The sequence below is a fragment of the Protopterus annectens genome, chromosome 2.part0, assembly GCF_019279795.1.
Source record: "Protopterus annectens isolate FY-2018-M chromosome 2.part0, PAN1.0, whole genome shotgun sequence".
NCBI lineage: Eukaryota > Metazoa > Chordata > Ceratodontiformes > Protopteridae > Protopterus > Protopterus annectens.
Genome location: NC_056728.1, coordinates 412,288,696 through 412,314,022, shown reverse-complemented (window position 1 = coordinate 412,314,022; position 25,327 = coordinate 412,288,696). Strand labels below are relative to the sequence as shown.

Sequence of the window (25,327 nt, the reverse complement as noted above, 5' to 3'; positions counted from 1 at the left end):
GCCTTGGACAGGTGGGGCAAAAAGGTTTATACTTCTGCTAATCTTTCTATTAGAGCTTTAAATTGCCAGTTTCACATGTTCAAGTATCAGCAATTTCTTTTGTCTGTTTTAAAGCAAAGGCTTTCTACCTTTCCTGCATGTGCAGAGGACAAGGAATTACAGGATGTATTGCATGCAACTGAACAAGTTAACAAACATAGTTTACATTGTGGTTTTGATGCCTTGGAAGCTTCTTGCAGGGCCGCAGCCTCTGGTACTGGCTGACGTTGGTCAGGGCGCATTACTGCAGTCCTGCACGTCGGGTCGGTCAATGGCTGGCGTCGGACGCCATTTCTCGCCTTTTTTCTCTTCGTGGTCCGCAGAGGTAGAGCACGTCATATGAAAGTGCAGGTTGGTCGATTTTCGCCGCCGACAGAAAACATGCTTTTGGCGCAATACCGAGGCAGATACCTTTCGCTTGGTCCAGTTTCAGACCTTTTCATTTTAACAGAGGATGTCAGAAAAAACATTTTGGGGTTTATTGAGCTTGGGTTGAGGATATTTCATACCGAGTGAATAACTGTTGAATAACCTTGTTTAGGGTTGAAGCACGTTACAGAGTTGGTGTATTTTTTGTGCTAGGACTATGAAACGGATTTTAGGAGGAGGTATGACTGTGGCAGGTTGAAAGCACTAATAAGCTATAATTTGAATGTTCACCGGATGTTTAAAGGCCAGGTTAGTGTTATAAAAGCTGTAAAACAGTGCTTTGGCGCTCGCCAGAACGAAGGTCAGGTTTCGGAGTTCTAGGTTGAGCCTCCAGTTGAAATGAGTATTTGGCCAGTCCCGTCCCAGTGGTCCCAGGGGCGCATGCCAGCCGTACAGGATGTGTCCCAGGCAGAAGGGGTTGAGGCAGCATGCTTCTTCTCTGGGGCAGTCAAGCAGGCTTAGGAAGCAGTTAGGGCTGAGGTTCTTTCAGCCAAAACTTCTTCTCTGGGTAGGCCTACTTCTTCTTTGCCTCCTCTTCTCCTGAGCTTTTCAGGCCTGTTGCCTAGGGATACCAGAGCTTCTGTGGCCATTGATTTTCTTCCTATGAAGAAACCCATCTGACATCCTTCTGGGATGGAAATCCTACCATCCTACTTTGATTGCCCGTTCTTGAAACAGTGTTTGTGCTGCCTGAGTTTGAGAACTATGAACACCTGTTCTGATCCCAGTTATGAGGTTCTCTGATCAGGTTGTGTCCTGGAAGACCCGATATCATCTACTGATTCTGATGATTCCCAGAAGAATCATTCCATGAGGGAGCAGGAGTAGATTACTATTTTCTATTACTTCGTGCAGGGATTCTTTTCATGGAGGAGCCAGGTTTGCCAGGATCTCCCTTAGAGGAAACTAGGGTGTTGAAACTTTTGGAAGCATGGCTTCTGCAGAGGTGGGCCTGAGCTGTGCTCTCTTGCCTCCTGCTCCGCTTAGGCTTGATGCTCCCCTGAGGTGTTTTGTTGCCTCCCTGTTTGAGAGAAGTCTGTATTACCTGCCAGGGGAGCTTTTGCCATAAAGCCTTGTAAAGGGCTTTATGTGTCAAATCCCGGGTTCCCACTTATTAAGAGGCTAGTAAGGTGGGCCCAGAAAAACTCTTTCTTCTTCCACAAAAAAGTGAGGGCTTAGGGCTTTGGGTAAGTTGGGTTAAAAAATGTATACTTCTTCCACTCTAGCCATGAGAGCTTTGAATTGTCTTCCACTCTAGCCATATACTTCTAAAGAGTTGCTTTCGCTTGAAATTGTGTCTTTGGGCGTTTTAAAGACCTCCTTTTTGCAATTTGGTTGGTGGATGGGCCAGGCTCATGGGTAATTGCTGCTAAGGGTTCTGTTTCTTTGCTGCAAATGCCTGTTGAACAGGCCTCCTCGAGGGTGGCTGCTACAGCAGACAAGTAGAGTTTTGCATGCTGAATTTGAAGTACCAGCTTTTTGTTTTGGTTTTTAATTTGGCTTTAGGGATGCTCCTTTACAGTCCAAACTGTTGTCTTTGTTTTAAGTGCCAAAGATGTTAAGTAAAGTAGCCATGCAAGCTGTTAGAAATAAAAAGCTAAAAGGTTTTTGCAGGTCCAGCTACCGTTAGCCTTTAGAAGGTGCACTAAGGGTGGAGTTATGATATCCAGTCTATGATTCTCAGTACTCAGAACAGGGATGAGGGCAGGGCCCTAGGGGTGGTGAGGGCAGGGGTAGAGTCCTGATGCTCCAGAAGGCTGAGGTGAGGAGCTGGTCAGTCCTTTAAGTAAACAGACCCAATGACTTTGTTTTCAGCTGCCTACAGATTCCGTCTGTAGTCTTTTGAGGAAGACTGTCTCTTTCAAAGAAAATTGGGATTTAATTACTTACAAGAAAAATTCCATGGATATCATTCTTCACTGTTACAGATTTATTCATCCCACAAATTCCTTTCAAAAACAAGCCAAGTTTTCTCCTCCTCCACAAAGAAAAGAGGCTCACAAGCAGTTTTACAGTTACTTCACAGGGGCCTATGTCATTTAAGTCCCTGAGGGGAGATATTTAAAATTATTTGTTTTCGAGTCCCGCGGTCACCATAAGTGGAGAAGAACCAACCAAAGAAGGTTCCTCACATCTTCAATTTTTTCCCAATTTGGAATCTCCAAGTTTCATGCGTTACACGCAATAACAGCTTTTACCTCTGCTGGGCAAAGATCACTGGATGGTCACTTTAGATCTCAGGGAAAGTAACTTTAAGTATCCAGAAAGCGAAAGTAAGCAGGAGCTGGAATCGGTCCCTGTTGCATTCTCTTTTCTCCCTCTCTCTTATTGCTCCTCTTTGGCTTTTCATTCCCAAGATTAGTGCTTTCTTCAGTATCTCCAGAATGTTCAAGCCTTTCAGGCTTCACGACAAAAGGATTCAAGCTATTGAAAGGAAGACCTTCACTAGCATAAAAATAATGCCATAGCAGTGCTGCATGCGAAATTATTTCAGGTCTGTAATAGAGTCCTCCATATACCCCTGGCAAGAAATCCAGTCTAGTACCCTCTCAAGACTGACACTCTGGGTGACAGCCAGACTTGCTTTTACCAGATGGCACCTTTGTCACTTCTCTTTTAAGACACTATCTATCAAACTTCCCTTCACTCATTCTATCAGACAGTCTGGCAAACATCACAGCGCATCCAATGTTAGGTATCATGGTGTCTGTATTGTACCAATGCCCATATAGAGAATGGTAAGAGTAAAATGTATGCAAAATGTCAAGGGAATTGACACTGGCACATCAAAATAATTTCTAATATCTACTCCATATTTCTTTGAATTTGGAAGGAATTTTCACTCCACCAAGGACAAGGAACAACCTGGACCTCTTCTACAGACAGTAACGACAGATGCGATTCTGCCTATCTGGGAGCTCACATTGGGGAGCTCATCTAACAAATGGATGGGCACAACATTACAAGCCAACTCTAAGGATCAACATTAAATGGACAAGAAGGGAGAGCCTTTGCATTAGTTCAATTTCATCTCAAGAGGGAGTTACTTCTTCCAGGTGTTGATTCTAACAGACAACACAACTACCATGTGGTACATCAACAAACAGACAACACATATCTCTCTATGCAGGCAAGCAATGATTTTGATGGGGATTCGCAACTTACTGCTTGCAACCAACTCTTAAGGCTTTTGGGTTTCTGCCAGGCCAACAGTTAAGCAGATGTAGTGGCAGACACAAATCATGGAAACCCACTATGGGATCTTTCGAGCATTCACATTTTCATGACATTGTCAGACAACTTTGCAGAAGCCTCAGACATAGATCTGTCCACTCACCACCTGTAACCTGCCAAGTGCAAAAGGTTAATCACACAGTTTCATCAAGTGGATGCTCTGTCTTCAGTCTGAACTTTCTTCACCTGTATGCCTTTCCACCTCCTTTCTTCGGGCAAAGGGGTACTATTAAAGGTCAGAGGTCCAAGGCAAAGGATGACAAGGATGATTCATGATGGCCAGATTAGCTTCAACAACCAGCACTTCTCACACTGGAGTCTGGAAAGAGCCATGGCCTTTACCTCTCCTTCCTCATCTGTTTTCTCAGAAGGGCTGTCGGGTCTGCTCTGCTCAATGTCACTCTTTCTCTTCATCTAAACAGGGCATTATATGTGTGAGCAGTTGAAGGTCACAACTCCTCAATCAACAAGTTTTAAATTATAGCTTGAAAAGAGGCCTAGAGAGATACTAGAAGAGATGAGAAAAAAAATGGAGATTTTTTTTTATTTTGAGTACAAAGCAAAATGGAGATTTCAGAGCCTAATGGAGTGTGGCTCTTCAATATCTTACTGAATTATTGGACAAAGTCTTTCCATTCTCTTCCATAAGATTCATGCAGCAATTTCAGCTCACTATGATTGTGACCCCTTTTCGCGATCCTTGTTCAAGTCAAGTCTTAGAGGGGCAAAGAATATAAGACCCCATCGTGAGAGCTCCTACTCCTGCTTGACCAATTTTTTGTGTTGGAAAACTTACTCTACAACCTTTTTTGAGCCAGCTACTGCTGAATTGAAATATTCTGCTTTTCTGTTGGCTCTTACTTCGCAAGAAGGGTGCGGCAGTAGCAGGCCCTATTTTTTTAGAGCCCCTTTATGCAGGGGTAATCATACGGTATCATTATTCATCATCCTTCTATTGGTGGTAAGGTGGTTTCTTTTGTGGGGTTAAACCATTTTATTCATTTGTTTTTGCAGATCCTCAAAATAAAGGGGAAAAGGATCCACACATAAAGATGTACATACATGCAATCAGGCAATTAAGTGCTATAGTTATTTCAATTTTAAGCATTTTCAGCAGTTTTGAGTTTTTTTTGTTCGCCTGTGTCAAGACAACACAGTTCAAAACAAACCATTTCTAGGTGGATTGGCTTTTTGGCTTGCTTTTTGTTATTCATTACATGGGAGATTCCAGCAGGAGACAGGAGGCATACTGTGGCTGGGACAGCATTTCTTTGGGGTTCTTCATAAGGGCAGGGGGTCTTAATCCATATGCAGCTTAAGTTGGTCTAGTGCAGTTTTTCTAGGTTCTGGGCATACTCACCTTCCTATATACTCCCTTACTATTTTAGCCTTTTAAACAAGGAGCTGTTTGTTGTCAGCACTTACTTATAATTTTTCAGCCTCCCCTACCTCCTTACCCTTTGAAATGCCTCCCTAATTATTCAGTTGACTGATTCTGGAAGTTAGAAAATATAGCACACCTTTGTACCTACCATAAATGTAGATGTTCGAGGGTGGATTTTTGTTGTGCAGTTATTCCTCCCTCCCCCCCTCTGTGCTGTAGTTTAGTAGGTGAGTTTACATGCTTATCTTTTTTATATATTATATATATATATATATATATATATTGTTTGCAGGTTGTTTTGTTTGTTTTGGGACTTGTCCTTTTCTATCTTCTCTTGGAAAGGGCAGAGGATATCGATATGTCATCGGGTCATGATAAGTAATTTCGATTGCCAGCCTATCAGCGCATGCATGTCCTGACCAACGCCAGCCTCCTGTATCCGGGCCGACCCGGACGCCGGACTGACTATACCCAATAGTCAGGACTGCAACATTTATGGTAGGTACAAAACTGTACTTTATCAGGAGACATGCTTGGCTTCGTGAGCAGAATTTACCTGAGCAGGTTAAAGCTAAACTGTTAGATGCCCCTGTTCAGCCTGATGTTCTATTTGGATCCAAGGCAGAGGAGGTTATTAAAAAGATGGAAGAAAAAGCAAAATCTATGCAGACTGTGAAAATTCTTACAGGTTCAGCCTCTTAGATTTTCTAGGAATTGGCCCTCTAAAAATTGGTCCTTTCCCACGTCTGACAGGCCTCAAAGGGGAAGATATAGACGCCCCAGAGGTCGAGGTCAGGCACAGGCCTCTTATAGGTCCAGACAATGGACTGCTTCATCACCTAGAAGGGGTGAAGACAGATCTCAGTCACAAAGGAAACAGACCCAATGACTCCCTTGGCTGGGCCACAGGTCCTCTTTGCCTGGAAGCCCCTCTCGGAGGAAAACTTTCTCTTTTCTACCAAAATTGGACTCGTATTACCCAGGACAAATGGGTTTTAGACGTGATTTTAAAAGGTTACAAATTCCACTTTCATTCTCTGCCAAGGTCTATCGGTTGGCCAGATCTGCCAAAACATCAGTGGTCAGAAGCCTTAAATCTAGTGGACGCCTTACTGGCCATGAGAGCCATAGAGCCTGTTCCACTTTCAGAGATGGGGAAAAGGTTTTTACTCAAGACTATTTCTGGTTCCAAGAAAGCAAAACACATGGAGACCGATTCTGGACCTTTCGGTACTAAACACCTTCCTGGAAATTCCAAAATTCAAGATGCTTACTTTACAACAACTTCTTCCAATGCTCTCCCAGGATGCCTGGATGGTGACATTGGACTTGAAAGAAGCCTACCTACACATTCCAATCAGACAGGAACACAGGAAATACCTCAGGTTCAAGGCAGGTTCGAGACACTTTCAATTCTCTGTATTGCCCTTTGGTTTATCTACTGCACCCAGAGTCTTTACCAAGTGCCTGGCTCCAGTAGTGGCTTATTGCAGACTCCAAGGGATTCAAATTTACCCCTACCTGGACGACTGCCTGATTCAGGTGGACAGCAAAGACCTTTTACTTCAGCATCTGCATTTTGTTCAACGCCTTCTCCTTATACTGGGATTTTCAGTGAACACAAAAAAGTCACATTTGATCCCCTCTCAGCAAATGATCTTTTTGGGAGCTTTTCTGGACACAAACTTGCAGAGGGCCTTCCTCACTCCAGAAAAACAGTTACAGCTGGCCTCAACTTTCAAAACCTTGGCTACTTTGACTCAGCTCACTGCAAGGAAATTCCTGCAGGCATTGGGCTACATGGCTTCTTGCATCCTGTTGATTCCAAATGCAAGGCTTCACATGAGAAAACTTCAATGGTACCTAAAGAGTGTATGGTCTCAGCATTGCCACAGCCTAGAAACCATGATACCTCTGATTCCCTGCCTCCAAAAGGAGTTCCTTTGGTGGTCCAGGGCTTGTGCTTTAAACAAAGGGAATCCCTTCCGTCTGCCTCAACCTTCTCAGACCATAACCACGGACGCCTCAGATTATGCTTGGGGAGCTCATTTTCAAAATCTTTGCCAGCAGGGCTCTTGGACAAAGAAACATCTAGCCTGGCACATCAACTTGAAGGAAATGTTGGCAGTTCAAAATGCTCTTCTAGCCTTGCGAAAACATCTAAATCTGGGGCCTCTTCTGATTCATACAGACAATACCACAGTCATGTGGTACATAAACAAGCAAGGGGGCTCTCATTCTTACCCCCTCTGCAGACTAGCCATGAATTTATGGGACACGGCTTTAAATCTGAATCTGCATCTTCAAGCTCAATTCATTCCAGGAAAACAGAATCTCTTAGCAGACAGTCTAAGCAGAAACCTTTTGGATCCTCACGAATGGATGCTGGACCCCAGCTTATTCAGCAAGATTACCGCAGTTTGGGGTTGTCCTCAGATAGATCTGTTTGCATCCCATCTCAATCATCAGCTGCCTCTCTTTTGCACCAGGTCCTTCCACAAAACAGCTTGGAAAGTGGATGCCCTGTCTTTCAGCTGGAGGAACCTTTCGGGATATGCCTTCCCTCCTCTTCCTCTTCTTCTTCGAGTATTACTGAAAATAAAACAGGACAAGCCCAAGATAATCATTCTGATAGCTCCAAATTGGCCTTGGCAGTTTTGGTATCCAACCTTAAAACATCTGTTCTTGGAACCTCCTTGGATTCTACCTCTGAACCCTTCTCTTTTGTCCCAGCATCAGGGTCAGATGCTACACCCTCAACTCAAGACCCTATGTCTGGCAGCTTGGCTCTTCAAGGGACCTTGATTCCTTCTGCTCTTCCCAAACAAGTTTTGGATGTTCTTTTGGAAGCTAGACGACCTAGCACTAGGAAATCTTATGTTTCTAAATGGAAAAGATTTTGTATTTGGATGCAGGACCGAGGTTCTAACCCTATTGTGCCTGATATTTCCTCTATTTTACTTTACCTCGCAGACCTTTTGCTTAAAGGCCTCTCTTTTTCATCCATCAAAATTCATGCTTCTATCTCAGCACATTTCAACACTGATCCTCCCATCTTTTCTCACCAATTGGTGAGACAATTTTTGAGAGGGGCTAAGAATTTGAGACCTCCCAGAACTCCCCCTGTTCCTGCTTGGGATCTTAATTATGTCTTGGAGAAACTTACTTTGCCTCCTTTGAGCCTGCTGCGGCTTCAGATATCAAGTTCTTATCCTGGAAGACAGCTACTTTGTTAGCATTGACTTCTGCCAGAAGGGTTTCAGAGTTGCAAGCTCTCATGGCTGTGGAACCTTATATTATTTTCCACCAAGACAGAGTTTCCTTGAGGACCAATCCTACATTTATGCCTAAGGTGATTTCGAAAGTGGCTTTAAATCAGACTATTCACCTTCCTACTTTCTTTCGTAATCCTCAAAATAAAGGGGAAAGGATTTTACATTCATTGGACGTACACAGACAGCTACGATTTTACCTGGACAAAACTAAAGATTTCAGGAAAACTGATCAATTACTTATTTCTTATCCCTCCAGTTCTCTAGGTAAGGCTATTTCTAAACAAACTATTTCCAAATGGATTGCTCATGGAATAAGGTTTTGTTACTCTCACTGTGGGAAACAGATTCCAGGTACTGTTAGGAGTCATTCTACTAGAGCAGCTGCCACTTCAGCAGCTTTTCTCAGAGGAGTTCCTACCAAAGATATTTTGGAAGCTGCCACTTGGAGTTCAGTGCATACTTTTTCCAAGCACTATAATCTCCCTCTGTAGTCCAGGGCAGGCTTTGCCTCTGCTGTTTTGCAGGGTCTTCTTGCTGCCCCTACTTCTGCATAGCCTCCTCCCTCTTTCACTGCTTTGGGATTCCACCCTACAGTTATGACTGCAACAGTGAAACACGAAGAACATAGTACAGTTGTGTATACCTACCATAAATGTAGATGTTCGAGTGTCTTCACTGTTGCAGTCGGTGTTTCCCTCCCACCTACCCCCTCTTATTCTTGTTTGTTTCCTCTTCCACTTCTTTTGTGGTGTATTTGTGTTTCCTTTTTGGACACCTTTTGGTTCACTGGGGACTTCTGACATCTGGGGCAAGAAAGGCTGGAGAAGTTGGCGTCGGCTGTCGGCTTTATACCTCTGCGTCCTGACGTCAGGGTGCTTGCTAGAACAGCCGACGCCGGACCCAGACTTTGGAATTCTGGCCGACCTCGGGCTGCCTGCCGGCAGGAACACCCTACAGTTATGACTGCAGCAGTGAAGACACTCGAACATCTACATTTATGGTAGGTGTACACAACTGTACTATTTGACTTGGACAGGACTAAACCTCAAAGGAAATCTGAACAACTGCTGGTGGCATTTGCTCCAGGGATGGAGGGGAAAGCTATTTCAAAGCAAACCATTTCAAAATGGATAGGCCACTGCATTCATTTCTGCTATAAGCACCATGGAAAACCTATCCCACAGGGCATTCAGACCCCATTCAACCATGGCTGCATCTTCCTCCACAGCCCTTCTCAGGGGCATTCCTACCAGGGACATCCCAGAAGCTGCTACCTGGAGTTCTGTACATACTTTCACCAAGCATTATCATTTGCCAATTTTCTCTAAATCCAGAGCCGGCTTTGCCACTGCAGTCTTGCAGGGCCTTATAGCTGGTCCTAATTCTATTTAAATTCCTCCACCCAACCTTAGATTTGGGAATCTACCCAAATGTAATGACTGCAACAGTGAAACACGAAGAACATAGTACAGTTGTGTACACTTACCATAAATGTAGATGTTCAAGTGTATTCACTGTTGCAGTCCTGGTTACCCTCCCTCCAGCCTCCTTTCTTCTTTTAGCTATACCTCTACTCTCCCTTACTATGCTCAAAAAGCTTTTTGGTGTGTTTGCTTTTTTGTAGAAGATATATCCTTGTAATTCTAGATTTAATTACTTCCCATTAGGGGGGCACCTGACATCTGGAGCAAGAAAAACTGATGTAATGAAGTTGGCTGCATGTTTTATACCTCTGATGACCTGACATCATGGAAGAAGGGACAGCATCAGATGCAGGACCCAAGACTTTGTTAATCAGGCTGAATGAGGGCTACTGCAAGCAGATAACCCAAATGTAATGACTGCAACAGTGAATACACTCGAACATCTACATTTATGGTAAGTGTACACAACTGTACTTTCTCTGCCTTGCCCTTTGGGTTTTCCACTGCACCCAGAGTTTTCACCAAATACCTGGCTCTAGTTATTGCCTTCTGCAGGACAAAAGGAATCCAGATATTCCTTTACTTGGATGACCTGCTCATTCAGGCAGAATACAAAAGGACCCTCCTGCAACATTTACAAGTTGCATTTACTCTCCTGCAGTCCCTGGGATTTCAGGTCAATTTCTCAAAATCCCAACTGGAGCCTACACAAGACATAATTTTCTTGGGGTGCAGGATCCATACAGATATAATGAAAGCCTACCTTCCACCCCAAAAGGTGGAAAGCTTGACTCAGCACATGCTTTTGGTCCTTCACCACAGAATTGACCCCATAGCAGAACCTCGGGCTCCTGGTCTATATGGCATCAACTATCCGCATGTTACCTTTAGCAAAACTCCGCATGAGGAAACTACAATGGTACTTCAGGTCAGTATGGACTCAGCACTCCTACTCCCCCTTGATTTCAGGGTTCCCCTCCTGCCCTGCCTCAAACAGGAAATACTTTGGTGGTTGAATCAGGTGAACCTCAACCCGGGTCTTCCTCTACAACCATCTCAACCCAAACAGACCATGTACACAGATGCCTCACACTTAGGCTGGGAAGCAGCTCTGGGGCACCTAAAGATGCAGGGAGTCTGGCCAGTGCCATACAGGAAAGAGCACATCAATATCTGAGAAATGAGAGCAATATTACTGGCCCTGCGGGTCTTCCAATCTCCACCCAGGACCCCTACAAATCTTTACAGACAGTACTACAGTGCTGTTGTATCTCAACAAGCAAGGGGGGGAACCAAATCTTATTCGCTTTGCAGACTAGCTGTCCTGTGTGTGAATTAGCCACCTCCCAGGGAGTGATCTTACATGTGGTATACATAACTTTACAACAGAATTCTCAGGCAGACTCCCTCAGCAGATCCATGACAAAGGCACACGAATGGATGCTACACAGGGATGTCTTCCTGGACCTTGTCCACCTCAAATAGACCTGTTTGCCTCTTCCATCAACAGGCAACTTCCAGAAGCTCAGGCTATGGTGGCAGATGCCTTTTCAGTTTCCTCGAATGGGATATTTCTCTATGCATTCCCCCCTTCCCCTTGTTCAAAAGGTCCATCTGAAAATTCAGCAGGACAGACCAAAAATCTTGCTGGTGATTCCCTGTTGGCCAAGACAGCATTGGTTCCCCCTCAAATTACAACTATCCAAGAGCAATCACCAAAAGTTACTCCCCAGAGTGGACCTTCTCACACAGGACAAGGTATCCCAAATCCACCCACAGTGGCAATCTCTTCACCTCGCCCTGTGGGTAGTAGGATTCTGATCCCTTTCAGGCACCTTTACAGTGAGGATGTGCTCACTGTCCTGCAGGAGTCCAGGAAACCAAATACCAGGTAATCCTACCTATCGAAGTGGAAGAGATTCTCCATATGGTGTCTCAAAAGATAGTTGGACCCATTGCAAATTGTGACTCCTCTAGTACTGTCATACCTGTGTGAAGTATTGTAGACAGGGCTAGCATTGTCATCCATTAAGACCCATTTGTTTGCCATTTCTGCTCGTCTTTCCCTGGATCCCCCCATTAGCTTCCAGACTTCCTGCAAAACTGTTCCTTAAGGGGATTCTTTATCTCAGACCACCAAGGAAGCCCTCTCCCCCACCCTGGGACCTGAACTGTGTTTTAGAGAAGCTCACACTTACCCCATTCAAACCAGCTGCTAAAGCATCCCTAAAACACTGCACATGGAAGACTATCCTCCTAAAGTGGCCTTGACCTCTGCTAGGAGAGTGTCGGAGTTACAAACCATCATGGCTATTCCTCCCTTCCTAGTATTCCACACAGACAGGGTTACTCTTAGAACTAACCCTTTTTCATGCCCAAGGTGGTTAATGACCTTTCCTTAAATCAAACCATCCACCTACCCACCGTCTTCCCTAATCCACAAGGAGATGGTGAGAGAGTACTTCATTCCCTGGATGTACACAGGCAAATCAGATTCTATTTGCACAAGACCAGGTCCATCATACAGGCTGATCAAGTGTTTGTTTTCTTCCACCCCAGGGCCCTAGGGAAGGCAGTATCCTAACAAACAGTTTCAACATGGATTTCCAAAGCCATTATCTTTTGCTACAAACACCATGGGAAATCCCTGCAAAGTACTGTCAAAGCACATTCCACCAGAGCAAAGGCCTCCTCTGAGGCTTTCTTCAGTGGTTTGGACACTTCCACTATACTTGAAGCAGTCACTTGGTCTTCTGTGCATATCTTTACCAGACATTATAAGTTGAACCACATCTCTAGAGCAAGAGCTGGATTTGCCAGGGCTATCCTCCATGGAGTCCTGGCAAATTCTACTAGGCTACCTCCCCCTTCCTCACAGTGAGCTTTAGCACTCACTCATATGTTCAGAATACTGCAACATGGGAATAGAAGGACATATGTAAAAATCTTACTATAACCATAGATGTCCTTCTCTTCCGTGTTGCAGTATTCCTTCCCGTTCACCTACCCCTCCTGGTATAGGGCAATTCCGTTTTTGAATGGCACAAGACTGGCATTACCCTTAGAAAGGTGGGTTCCGACTTGGACGCTCAATTCTGAGGCTTGGTGCGTGCAGACACCACTTTTATGGCCCACACTCTGTTAGCCACATCAGATGTCCTACACACCATACAGTAACTGAAATCTTTTGTATACTGGCCAGACATTTGAGAAGCAAGAGGAGAAAAAAACATATGTTCAGAATACTGCAACATGGAAGAGAAGGACATCTATGGTTATGGTAAGATTTTACACAACTTTTCTTTCCTATCTAACAAAGCTAAAGTCTCCCTCTCATGCTCATCTTCTACCAAGCCTGTTGTGCAGCTCTCAAATCCTCACTAACCTCCAAACCTCTCTCCTAACTAATCTTGAAACTACTTATAACAAAGTGGCCAGATTTGCTGCAAATCATCACTGTCTAACTGGTTAAATGCCAATCATTAGCGGACCGGAGTTCCGCTGTGGCAACCCATAACCAGGAAAAGCCGAAAGACAACAACAACTGTCTAACTGGTTAGAATTCCTCCACCTATTACTCCTCTCTCAGCTTCAGCTTATTCACTCTATCTTGTACCAGCCATCTTTCTGTCCCAACTTGTCCCCCTCTAATTTCCCTCTAGGACTCCAAGACTTACTGCAAACCTATAAACCCAGGAGCAAAATTTGTCAAAACCTCTACAGCTATTACCTTACCATTTCTTGGAACAAACTCCCATTGGAAATCAGAACACTCAAAACAGTTTAAATCAGCTACCATAGACTACCTAAAAAGTTGCTGGTCATGCCTCTGTACTCGCCTCCATAACCTGTCTCCCTGTCTGCCCTCATTAGTATTGTTCTGTCATGTTATAGCTCTCCTAGTCATGTTATCTAGGTAATTACCTGCTACTTAATCTTAAAATATTTCTGCTTGTATACTACCTGTCAAATCCTCACCAACTTTAACTAGTTTTGCTGTATTTATTTACTCTGTATACTGCCCTTGTACCTGTGTTAAGTTATAGGACAAATTAAGCTCTGTAAATAATGTTTCTGCTTTTACTGTACCAACTTGAAAATGTATACAATACCATTTTTCACTTACAATTTTATTGTAATTATGTGGAGCTTTTCCTCCCCGGGCCTCCGCTGAAAAGGGCCGTCAGCTCAGCTGGACAAACCCAGTGAACAAATATAAAATAAATAAATAAAACTGATTATATTTTGGTTATGGAAGGTACCATAAATTCAGAGTTGTATGACTTTGTTAGTAGATGATCCTGTTTGGAGTACCTAAAATACATAAGGATTTAACAAACCCACCCTTTCGGCCAATAGTTTCTGCCCCTAATTATGTGACAGAAGGCATTTTTTTTTTTATTTTTAGACTTAATATTAAACCCAGTGGTTCAGAAATTGATGCCTTATATTAAGGATTCCTGTTTTTTTTTTTTAGGCAAGTTTAGAAGATTCAGTTCAGAATATACATTTGATAGTCAGAAAAACTTTATTATAACGGTCAATATATGTTCTGTTCACTTGTATCCCACATGATACAGGGTTTGACTTTGTTTGGAATTATCTGTGTGGAGAATTTTTTGAACAGGGAGAGTTATTTAAGTTGTTGTCTTGACATTATTATTAGGAAGAACTGGAGAATTTTGCAAGGTAATTCAGATTTAGAGTTATAGGGAATTCTTCTAAGTTTGTTTATAAGAAAAACAATATAAAGAGGTCATTGTTACAAAATGACAGCAACATGGTTGTTTTTTAGGCGAACATTGTAATAGAAGTAAGAGGGATGTATAAATGTGGAATATGTTCAGCATGTAGGTGTATTTTAGAAGGGCCTTTTGTGAATTTAAACATTTAGATAGAACATTGGCTATACCTGTAGTGTTTACCTGTAAAACAGAGGGAATTGTATACATTCGTGTGAGTTTAGGTTGTGATTGTTTGTACATAGGAATTATCTACAAGAAATTTAGAAAAGCGTATTAAGGAACACTTGTATTCTATCAAATCTAAGGACAAAAACAATGCTGTATATAGACACATTCTTGTTTGCAAGGAAACTAAACAAATTCTTGTTTTCTGTTTTAGAACAAATGCATAAGGATCTTAGAAGTGGTAACTACAGGAACTCAGTTGAACAAAACGAAACACTTTGACAACTGCAGTTAGAGGCAAACAAATGGCCAGAACTCAGTGATTCTATTAATATTAAATGCTTTTGAAAATCTAAGATGTTAAAAGTTAACAAAAAAGTGTATTAGTATTTCAGTTAATCCATCAGTTAACACTTGTTTTGTATATTCATATTGTAAAGTTTTTCAGTATTTTTTTTATTTTCCATTTTTACACACTGTTCTAATGACAACTGAATGTAATTGAATAATTAATTAAAGGAATGTTTTTATTGGTGTACTTGGGTATAAAAGGGACTGAATGTGGTTATACAATTTGTTCTGATGAAGTCTGTTTTAGACGAAAGCGAAGATGTTATTGTCTTCTGTTTTTGCAAGCCTTGCTGAAAATATGTTTGGTGTGGTTGTATCTGCTTATTCATACTGGGATTGATTTGGTTTTATATATATATATATATATATAATCTGTGTGTGTATATACATATATATATATATATATATATATATATATATATATAGTTACATGTATTTGTATATGTGTATATAGAGATGTGCTTGTGTGTATAGTGTGCGTGTGTGTGTGTGTGTATGTATATATATATATATATATATATATATATATATATATATGTAGCTATATGTGTATGCATGTATGTATGTATGTGATTCTATGGGTCTTCTTCACAAGCACAAAAGGCCACAGTACCGAAGATGAGAAGGCCAAGACTAAAACTCTGAAACTTTATTTCAATGAATGACTACTTAGCCGACAACTTTCCAACGGTAAGTAACCATTTGTTCAACAAGAGGAATTTACCCTTTTCCCCACTGTAGTGCAGTCCCAGAGTTGGTATATTTAGTTAGGGGAGAGTGTTAGGAGCACAGCCCAACCACATTGCATGATGTGGGGGAGGTGTAGCCCCCCACCTGGGTGGGTTGGAGATGGTGCAGTATTTTTTCTGTCAGTTTGTGGCTCAGTGGTTACTTACCATTGGAAAGTTGTCGGGTTTGTAGTTCTTCATTGAAATGAAGTTTCAGATTTTTCATCTCTGCCTTCTGTGGTCTTTCGTGCTTGTGAAGTAGACCTATATGTGTGCATATGTGTGCATGTATATCTATACACATAGATTTTATATATATATATATATATATATATATATATATATATATATATGTATGCGCGTGTGTGTAAATGTATGTTTTGCATATATGTAATTGACAGGACAGTGTGATAAGTACAACAGATGGTATGTATTTGCATTAATGTATGTTTATGCATACTTGTATGTAAGTGTGCGTGTGTGTGTGTGTGTGTGTGTGTGTGTGTGTGTGTGTGTGTATATATATATATATATATATATATATATATATATATATATATATATATATATATATAATATGGGTCCCCTTCACATGGTCAGCATTTTAGAATGTCGAAGACCATGTGGCCAAGACCATATGATCGACACACGAAATGTCGACCATGCGGAACCGGCATATCCATGCAGTGCAGAATGGAAAGATTTCCATCTTCCGCACTGTAGTGCGATCTCGGAGCTGGTATATTTAAGTTCCGGTGGTTTGGGGGGGGTTGTGTGTTTGTAAACATCATCTGTGATAGATACAGATACGTCTACACAACTGACTAATGAATTTTATTGACTGATCAGTACATTCCAGCTTAGGTACTTAAAGGGGTTGTAGAAGCTGTTCACTATCAGAAGTTGAGAGTGTTATTGTATTCTCTTCCTGATTATAAACTGGGATGGAGGAATTCTTTCTCATCCTGGATTTCAGCAACTTCAGGCAGGATATCTGATATGGCTATTTGAATGTCTGGTGTGAAGGGATGCATGTCCTTAATCCCTAAAGTGTTGGATTTGTTGCTAGACTTTTATGGATGCCTTTTTGTGCATTATTTGGAAGCTGTGCAGAAGGTTCTGTGCATTACTTCTAGTACAAATTATGTTGCTTGAGCTTTCTTCTATATGTGTAGTCTTTATTAGAGTGTTGGTTGTGATGGCCAGGACATTGCTGAAGATGAATCTCTTGTCTCCTCTTGCTGGATGGTTGAATCCTGGTAGTTGCCTTCTTTGGTTCACTCGTAATATGCCTTCGGTGTCTGCTCCTGTTGTTTGCAGTCTGAGGTCACCTAGCAATTGGAAAAAGTTTACCAGTGCCACCCCCACAACAAATGTCATTTACATAGACATGCTTTTGGCTTGATGGCATGCAGCACCACCTTACCGTGTATTTCTATAGATTTGTGCATAGCGTTTGGTAGTCAGTTTGTAATTCTTACCATTATTATATTTGTAGATCTTTCCTGGAACTTCTGGTTGGTCACCTAAGGTCATTAAGTGTATACTAGGCCATCTACCACTACTGCCCTTATAAACCTAGGCGTGCAACCCATATGTGACCCACAGATTTCATTTATGTAGGGGAGATTTACTGACTGCGTCATCCATTGCTTTAGTCACTTTTTCAGAGAAACCCACCAAGTTCAGTAAGCATGACCTTCCTATGACAAAGCCAAACTGGGATGGATCCAGTGTCTGGAGGTCTCCTTTGTCCTTATTGAATTCCTGTTTTGTCAACTGTCATGTTAGAAGTTGAAGATTTGACATAAAACCACACCCCATGATTCTGTCTAAAAGTTTGAGTAAACTGTATTCTAAAATGACATTTGAGTCAGTATTTTCACCTACTGTTATGCACTTTTAAATAGTTGTCAGTCATCTTTGCAGGGTTTGTATTGGTAAATTATTTGCAAAAAGTGTTGGTGTGTTGCAGTAACCTAGCATCTTAACATGTTACAAGTACTGTACGATGGAAACAGATGCTTCAATTTATTTAACTCTTTTTACTTTGCACCTTTGACAAACCTGGTAACATCGTAGTAGTGTAAAATATCACCAAACTCAGCAGTTGTAATTAAGTAACAGTTGTGATGGTTCTGAGGGGAATAATTTAAATGAAGAATTTAGTGTCATTTTAACAAATCTGGCACTTCATTTCATGCATTTTGCACAGTACTAAGTAGTTTTGCTTTCCTGATCTTGCTTCTTAACTTCATTTGATTCAATTGTTTGTGTACAGTGGAGAACAATGACTGGTGGATGCATTGTGAATATTATCAGTAGTCATATTACTTTTTTTTTTCTTTCAGATATCGTGGAAGTGTTACTTCTACAGTCATCCATTGAATTAAATCAACAGGTAAACTGATTTGTGAAGTATAGACCTTAAATTCGAGTTTATAAGTTATTTCAAAAATGCGCAGCTTTGCTGATGATGTGTTCTTCACTTCTAGAATAAATTGGGAGATACAGCCTTGCACGCAGCTTCATGGAAAGGTTATTCAGATATTGTAGAGATGCTGCTAAATAAAGGTGAGAGCTACCGCTAGTCTGTAGTCACTTGAATGTCTGTTATGGTGTTGATGTAAATATCTTAATTTTTTATTTGAATGTGGTGATAAGATGGGTGTACAGAACAGCATATTGGAAAAAAAATTAAAGTGACATCCATGAAGTAAACCAGCATCTAGACTGCTTAGGGAATGCTTGTCTTTGAAGTCTGTCAAGAACAGATCTTACTGTGCAGACGCTTTAGCAATAGGATTCATCAAATGGATTTTATTTTTCTTTTGAGCTTCCATTCTTGGTACAGAATTATTATAGTGTCTTGCTTCTTCCATGGAAGCTGCATTATGTCATGAAACTTGTCACCAAGGTACAGAGTCTTTGTACTCCCTAATTATTTCTGCCATTCACACAGTTCAGATCACAATTATTTTTATGTCATTATGACATTTCCAATGTTTTTATTACCTAAAAAAATTAGAACTTTCAAGTGTTTCATCTTTACTAGATCACCGTTTGGGACCTGCACCTACACTTTAACACATGAGAGTTGCAACACTGCGAAGAAATGTCAAGTGCAAGCACTTCAGTTTGCATTACATTTAGTCCCATAAAATGTATTGTGAAGGGTGATCAGTGCATGGTTCTTTAGCCGGGTGTGAACCTGAACCCAAACAACAATCCTAGTGAACACAGTAAAGTATCCAGGAGGTCAGGCATTAGCCAAAGCCGTCTCCTGCTAAGACTGTGCCTGAAATGGCCTCCATATCTTTGTGATCTGTGTGCTGTCCCTTTGCTAGGGATGGATTAACGGAATCATGTCAATTTGCCTAAGGTTGTTTCAGCAGCGGAGTAAAAAGTTCAAAAATGTCCTGCCAAAAATATCTTTGGGGAACGTAAGAAAACTTTTTTATTTATTTATTTATTTTTTTTGCAGGGTGCTTCCTGGATCCCCCATATGGGAGGACACTCTGCTCACACACACACATCCCAGACTTGTATATACCAACTCCAGGGTTGCACAACAGTGGAGAAAAAGGCAAATTCCACTTGTTGGTGAAGTTAGTTTCACTGAACAGCACTTGCACATTTTAAGTTTGACAAGACTAACTTCACTGATTTGACACATTCCTGGATTATGCTAGCTTCCATTGTTTGATGGCACTGAAGAGGAGGGCACTGGTAGAATAATGTACCACCATGCAACTTTCCTTGTTGAAAGAGTCCTATTATTCAGCATGGACCCATTATATCAAGAACAGTGAGCAGAATCATGACCAGAGACATGGTACATCTCTCAACTGTATATATGCCCACACATCCTGTGTCATAAACTGCATTATGCCTGCTGAATTCAGTGTTCAAAGTCCTTACTTTTGTTTATTTTTTTTTTTCATGTATGTATGTTTCTTTTGTTGACTGGCTTTGTCCCACTAGGCCTTTGGCCTATTTTCAGGTGAGACCTGACATAGTATTCATACCGAGTAGGAGACATTTGGTCATGGCTTTGGGAAATTTTCTGTACTTTTCAAGTAAAGGAAAGCAGTAGGTGAAAGACATACAAAATGTATTAGGAAACGTAGGGGAGTTGTGTGAAAAAGTCAAGACATACTTTTTGGAAAGTAAATAGGAAGAAGTGACACCATTTTAGGTTAAGGGTACGGACGGCAAAAGGAAAGTCTTCTGTTAGTGGTGTAGGTAAGTGAAGGGTATTGTGAAAGAACAGATAGGGTAATGTAGGATGGAGTAAGGTATGTCAAATATGCATAGTGGAAGGAAGAGGAAAACAAAACTTGAGCAAAAAGCAAAAAAAAAAGATGATGTGAAGAATATGTTAAAAAGATGATTTTTTATGATGGAAAAAAGAACTTGCTATTTTGAAGTAATAAAATAATCATTAAAAGATAGTTTGAGGAATGAGGAGGTATTTTGAAGTATCTTTTTTTTGTAAAAAAGTTGAAAGGTTGAAGTTGCAGAACTGGAGAGAACAGTAGAGTTCTTTTAGCATAGATTATAAAGCTGTGATAAAAATAATGTAGAAGAGAGTGGGACTGCCTTGGAAAAAATGATTGCATATGGGTTTTGGGAGTAAAAGGAAGAAATGTAATGAATATCATTCATTCATTATCAGACCCCCTTTGTCTACATGGGGTCAGGGTGCCGCATCAACTGCCACAATCTTTCTTGATTCAGTGCCACTCTCCTACCTTTTTTGATGGTTATGTCTGACTGATACCGTGTGCATCCTACCATCTGTCTTGGGCATATCATCTCCATCACCTGTGTTTAAGTTTCTGTACCATTAAGTAGGACTGGTTACACTTTTTTTACGTACACTGCACTTTTCAGTTTCTCTGACAATCTTCTGTCATGGCTGCAACCACTCTGATACTAGCTTTTATCTCTTCATTCAGGTTTCCCTTTTCCTTAGCCATCCCTCCGACATACTTGAAGCTGTTAACCTGTTCTATTTTCCTTTCTTTCTCAATTGTTAGCTTCTTCTTCTCCTTTCGGCTTTTCCCGGTTAGGGGTTGCCATAGTGGATCACCTGTCTGCTCATTATTGGCAGTGGAGTTTTAAGGTGTCGAGTTGCCAGCCTGGCGCCCAACCTTCCACAGAAGGCACACACATGCACGCACTCATGCCTTGGGCCAATTTAGAGTATCCAATCCACCTACAGCATGTCTTTGTGATGTGGGAGGAAACCGAAGCACCCGCCCTCAGTTGTTAGCTTCTTCTAATTTCCGCAATTTCCTGCCAGTAACAACTGTCTTGTCTGTATTCTGTTTCATCCCATGTGCCTTCAGTTTTGCATTCCATTTTCTTATTTGTTGAAGCTATTGTTAAGAGCTTGCTTGTAATGCCACCTTGTCTGCATACAGCAGGTTTGTTGATGTGTCCTCTCAAATTTGTTTGCTAATGCAGTCCAACGGTAGTGTAAACAGCAGTAAGCTCAGTGCTGAACCCTGATGAACACCTGCTCCCACTGGCAGTTCCCCTATTCATTGGAACATGTATCATATTAAAGGTAATGGCTTGCATTTTATTAAAATCTTTTGATAAGGTAGGTTATAAGTAAATGTGGGCATTTTTAGAGATTTAAAGTGTTATTGAAAAGGGTGAGTTTTTTTCAGGGTATTTAGCATAGTGCATGGAGATAAGGACTGGTAAGTGGGTGGACAGTGGAAAAAAATAAAAAATAGTGTGTTTGGCAGGGATGCCAGATGAGTGGGGTGGTGTTTAGTTGTGAATACAGTTATGGTAGATGTAAATAGGGGAATTATGGAAGCCGAGCAAAAAATTAGAGAAAGCTGAATTACCTTTGATATTAAGCTAGGAGACAATTTAGTTATGTTGGTAAATAGATCTGGGGAAAGGAAGTAATTGAGTTACTGGAAGAATGTTTAATTGTATGTAGGGTTAGTTTTGAGTAAAAAAATTATGGAGAAGTGATTTAAGATGAAATGTATTTCACAAAAAAGTTAAGTTTTGGTATTAGTTGTTGCATGCGTTGAAAAGGAAGTGATACGAAAGCATTTGGAAAAGATGGCAGGAATTAAAAATGACAGTTAAGTTGACTTTCATGGAAAAATGTAATTAATGCATTCACTATTGTTAGGAAATTTACTATACATGGGAAGAGTGTTAATTTTTCCAGCAGACAGAGAAAATGAATTATTGGAAGCAATGTTTAGGGTAATACAGTGATACATACCATTATTTGTCTATGCCTGCTCCAGTTATACCAACCTTTTTCGGAACCCCAAAGATACATAAAAATCTAACTAACCCACCGTTTAGACCTATTGTGGATGGTCGTGGTTCCATATCATGTGCTTGTGCTAAATACGTTGACTCCAAGCTTAAACCAATACTCAAGTTGGAACAACAAATTTGTCAGGACTTATGGCGCTTTCGTAAGTCCATTAATAACTTGGACTTTAATGACAGTTTAGTGTTTCTTACAGTGGACATTAAGGATTTGTATACTATAATCCCTCAACTAGTTGGTATTGAGTGGGTTAGGGATTTTTTGCACATGAGAGGCATGGACAACCAAGAGGTGCATGTCATTAAAACTCTCCTTGAGATTGTACTACTTAACAATTTTCTATTTTTCAACAATGAATTTTACCTCCAGACAAGTGGCGTTGCTATGGGAGCTGCATGTGGCAGCAGTTTTGCCAACACTGTCATGGCTTACTGGGAAAGGTCCTATTTGTTTGATTCCCCTACCTTTAAGTACAATGTGGTCTGGTACACTAGGTACCAGGATGACATGTTCTTTCTATGGAAGGGTGAAGTAAACTTGATAGATGAATTCATCAGTGAGATTAAAACTTATGCTACCTTTTTGGATTTTACCTTCCAAATAGACACAGACTACATTGATTTTTTGGATATTCATCTAGCAAAGGACCTTGTTAACCACAGATTTAGAGCCACTATATACCGTAAGCCAACCTATTCCAACGCCTTTCTGCATTTTTCTACTTGTCACCCTTTACACCAGAAAAAAGCAGTGGTGAAGGGACAAGCAGTAAGGGCTGCCAGAATGGTTAGTGACTTCAATGATTTTATTACTGAATGTGACTTGTTAAGATCCATGTTTAATAGGAGAAGGTATCCAATGGCCTTTGTGGCCACTGTGTTTGAAGAAGTCATTAGTAAAAGGTCATCAGGCCACTTTACCCCCCTGTTACACAAAGGTTATAACATGCCAGAGTCACACACTAACATTTTAGCATCTCCTGCTTCAACAAACATACAGGAGGGAGACAAGTCAACTAGACTGTTAACAACTTACTCACTTGACTCTAGAGTTGTTAGAGAAATTGTCAACAAGAACTGAGCATTTATTTTGGAAGATCCCCACCTTATAAGTTCTTTAGGTTTGACACCCCAATTAACTTTTAGGAGGGGCGTAAACCTGAAAGGTTTGGTTGAAAGGCCGAAAAGGACTTCTAAATTTAATACAGGCATGACAAAATGTGGGAGATGTCGTCTATGCAAGTTCATTAAATTAACTGACAGAGTAAAAATCAGAAATAAAGTATATTACATCCATGATAGATACAACTGTGATTCTCTAGGGGTTGTTTATGGAGCTTTCTGTGATGGTTGTGAAGCATTTTGTATCAGGAAAACAGAGAGGAAATTAAAAGAGAGGATTTATGAGCACCAGTACAGCATTATGTACAAAACTAGTACTAGTGCTTTAGCCAGACACACCCTTATTTTCCCAAGTCACAATTTCTTATTTGTGGTTTTACAACAAGTAGAACATAACAAAAGAGGGGGGCCCTGGGAACTCAAATTAGAAGAGGCTGAAGTGGAATGACAAATTGCAACTGCTGCTTACTCTTTTCCAGGGTTAAATGAAGCCTTATCTATCAAGAGCTTGTTGAAGCTTAAAGCCCAGGCAAGATAGGGGTGACAGCTTGTTTGTTTCACACAAAAATGTTTAAAACATCTAACTGACTTTTCTTCTTTTTATATTTGTTTGAGTAAGACTTTCTAGGGTTTTATATGTTTTTATATGTATAACACCACAAGGCAGGGCGTACGAGTCTTGTATGATGTATTTACATGTTGTTTTTTTACATTAGCATAATGTAACTCAATTTAATAACATAACATAATATATTTCTATGCTACACATTTACACAGTACACACTTTATTTATTATCATTATCATTATTTTTTATTTTTTTTATATAACAATGGCCTATTTTTAAGCATCATTTACCATCCCAATTGTATTGTATTTATTTTTTGTCTTGGGTTGGAAATGGTAAACTTTTTTATTAACTTTTTTAGATGTTTTAAGACTATCATTTGGGCAAAATGGTTTAATTAGTCAACGTTGCTTTAAATGTTTAATGCTGCATGACATCATGTACTTGGGCTGGCCCAGCCCACTAACTCAGCAGGTTTGTGTTAGGTTTTTAAACTCGGAAGTGAATAGTTTTTACTTGTCTGAAGAAGCTAAAGTATTTGTTCAGTGAAAGCGCTTACATACAATAAACAGTTGGATATTCCATTGCCTACTCGTTTTCTTTTCTTGTTTCAATACAAGGTTCTTGGCTGACTTTAAAGAGCAGTATTGAATTCTATAGTTTATTTGGCATTGTTTCACAAACATTGAATTATGACAGCAATTGTATATGAAAAACATTTGTTAGGGAGACGTTTTTAATAAAATAATGTGAATTCTTGGAAACTTTTGTTATACTGGAATTGAAGACATTAATTGTAATAGAGGAGATGGAAGACTATAAGAAAAAAAGCTGTTCATTATGGAAGATAACTTGGGAAAATTACTGAAAATGTGGAAACTGTGTTGTGAAGGAAATGTGAATGATTTTGTTTTGATAGATCCTTAGGAAGCTTCAACAGAAGATTTTAGAGGCACAATAAAGTAAATCAAGATTGGAAGATGTATGAGAATGACCGGAGTTCTTATCGGGGATTTTGTTGGTTGCCATTTATTATTATTTTATTTGCTTTTGTTGACTAGGAAACTCCAGTGGGCTGATGTGACCCATTTTCAGTGAAAGCCTGAGGAGAAAAGCTCCATAACAACATACATGATAAAATAAATTTATTAAACAGGTATTTACAGCATGTAACAATTTACAGAAGTAACAAACAGGAGAATGAGATTGAACATTGAACAATTATTTGGCTGGAAGTTGTAAAAGAAGCTTTGGTACATAGCAAGGTATACAGTGTATGCAGAGTTTAACAGAAGAGAGAGTAGCTTACACGTATACAGTTTTGTTGTACATATTGGACAGAGTAGACTGTGTGGTTAACTATACAATATTCATAAACCAGGAGGGGATAACTATGCAAAGTTTTCTTATACCGTGTTAACAAGATGAGGAAGATGGTGATTTTCAGGGGTGACATTTAATAAGGAAGAATAATGATGAGTATGGGGATAGGAGGGGTCAACCAGGAAATCAGGTTATGGAGGAATTGGAGACGGTACATGAGAAGA

General features: G+C 40.5%; 1 protein-coding gene across 1 annotated transcript in view; it reads left to right on the top strand.

Annotated features, from left to right (window-relative positions):
• The window catches only part of OSTF1 (osteoclast stimulating factor 1), a 625,847-nt gene that overhangs the window by 462,880 nt on the left and 137,640 nt on the right, over nucleotides 1–25,327 (top strand). The window contains exons 7-8 of the mRNA XM_044060847.1: nucleotides 18,126–18,175; nucleotides 18,270–18,348. Of these exons, the coding sequence (XP_043916782.1) occupies nucleotides 18,126–18,175; nucleotides 18,270–18,348 (129 nt within the window). The remainder of the gene's footprint in view (nucleotides 1–18,125; nucleotides 18,176–18,269; nucleotides 18,349–25,327) is intronic.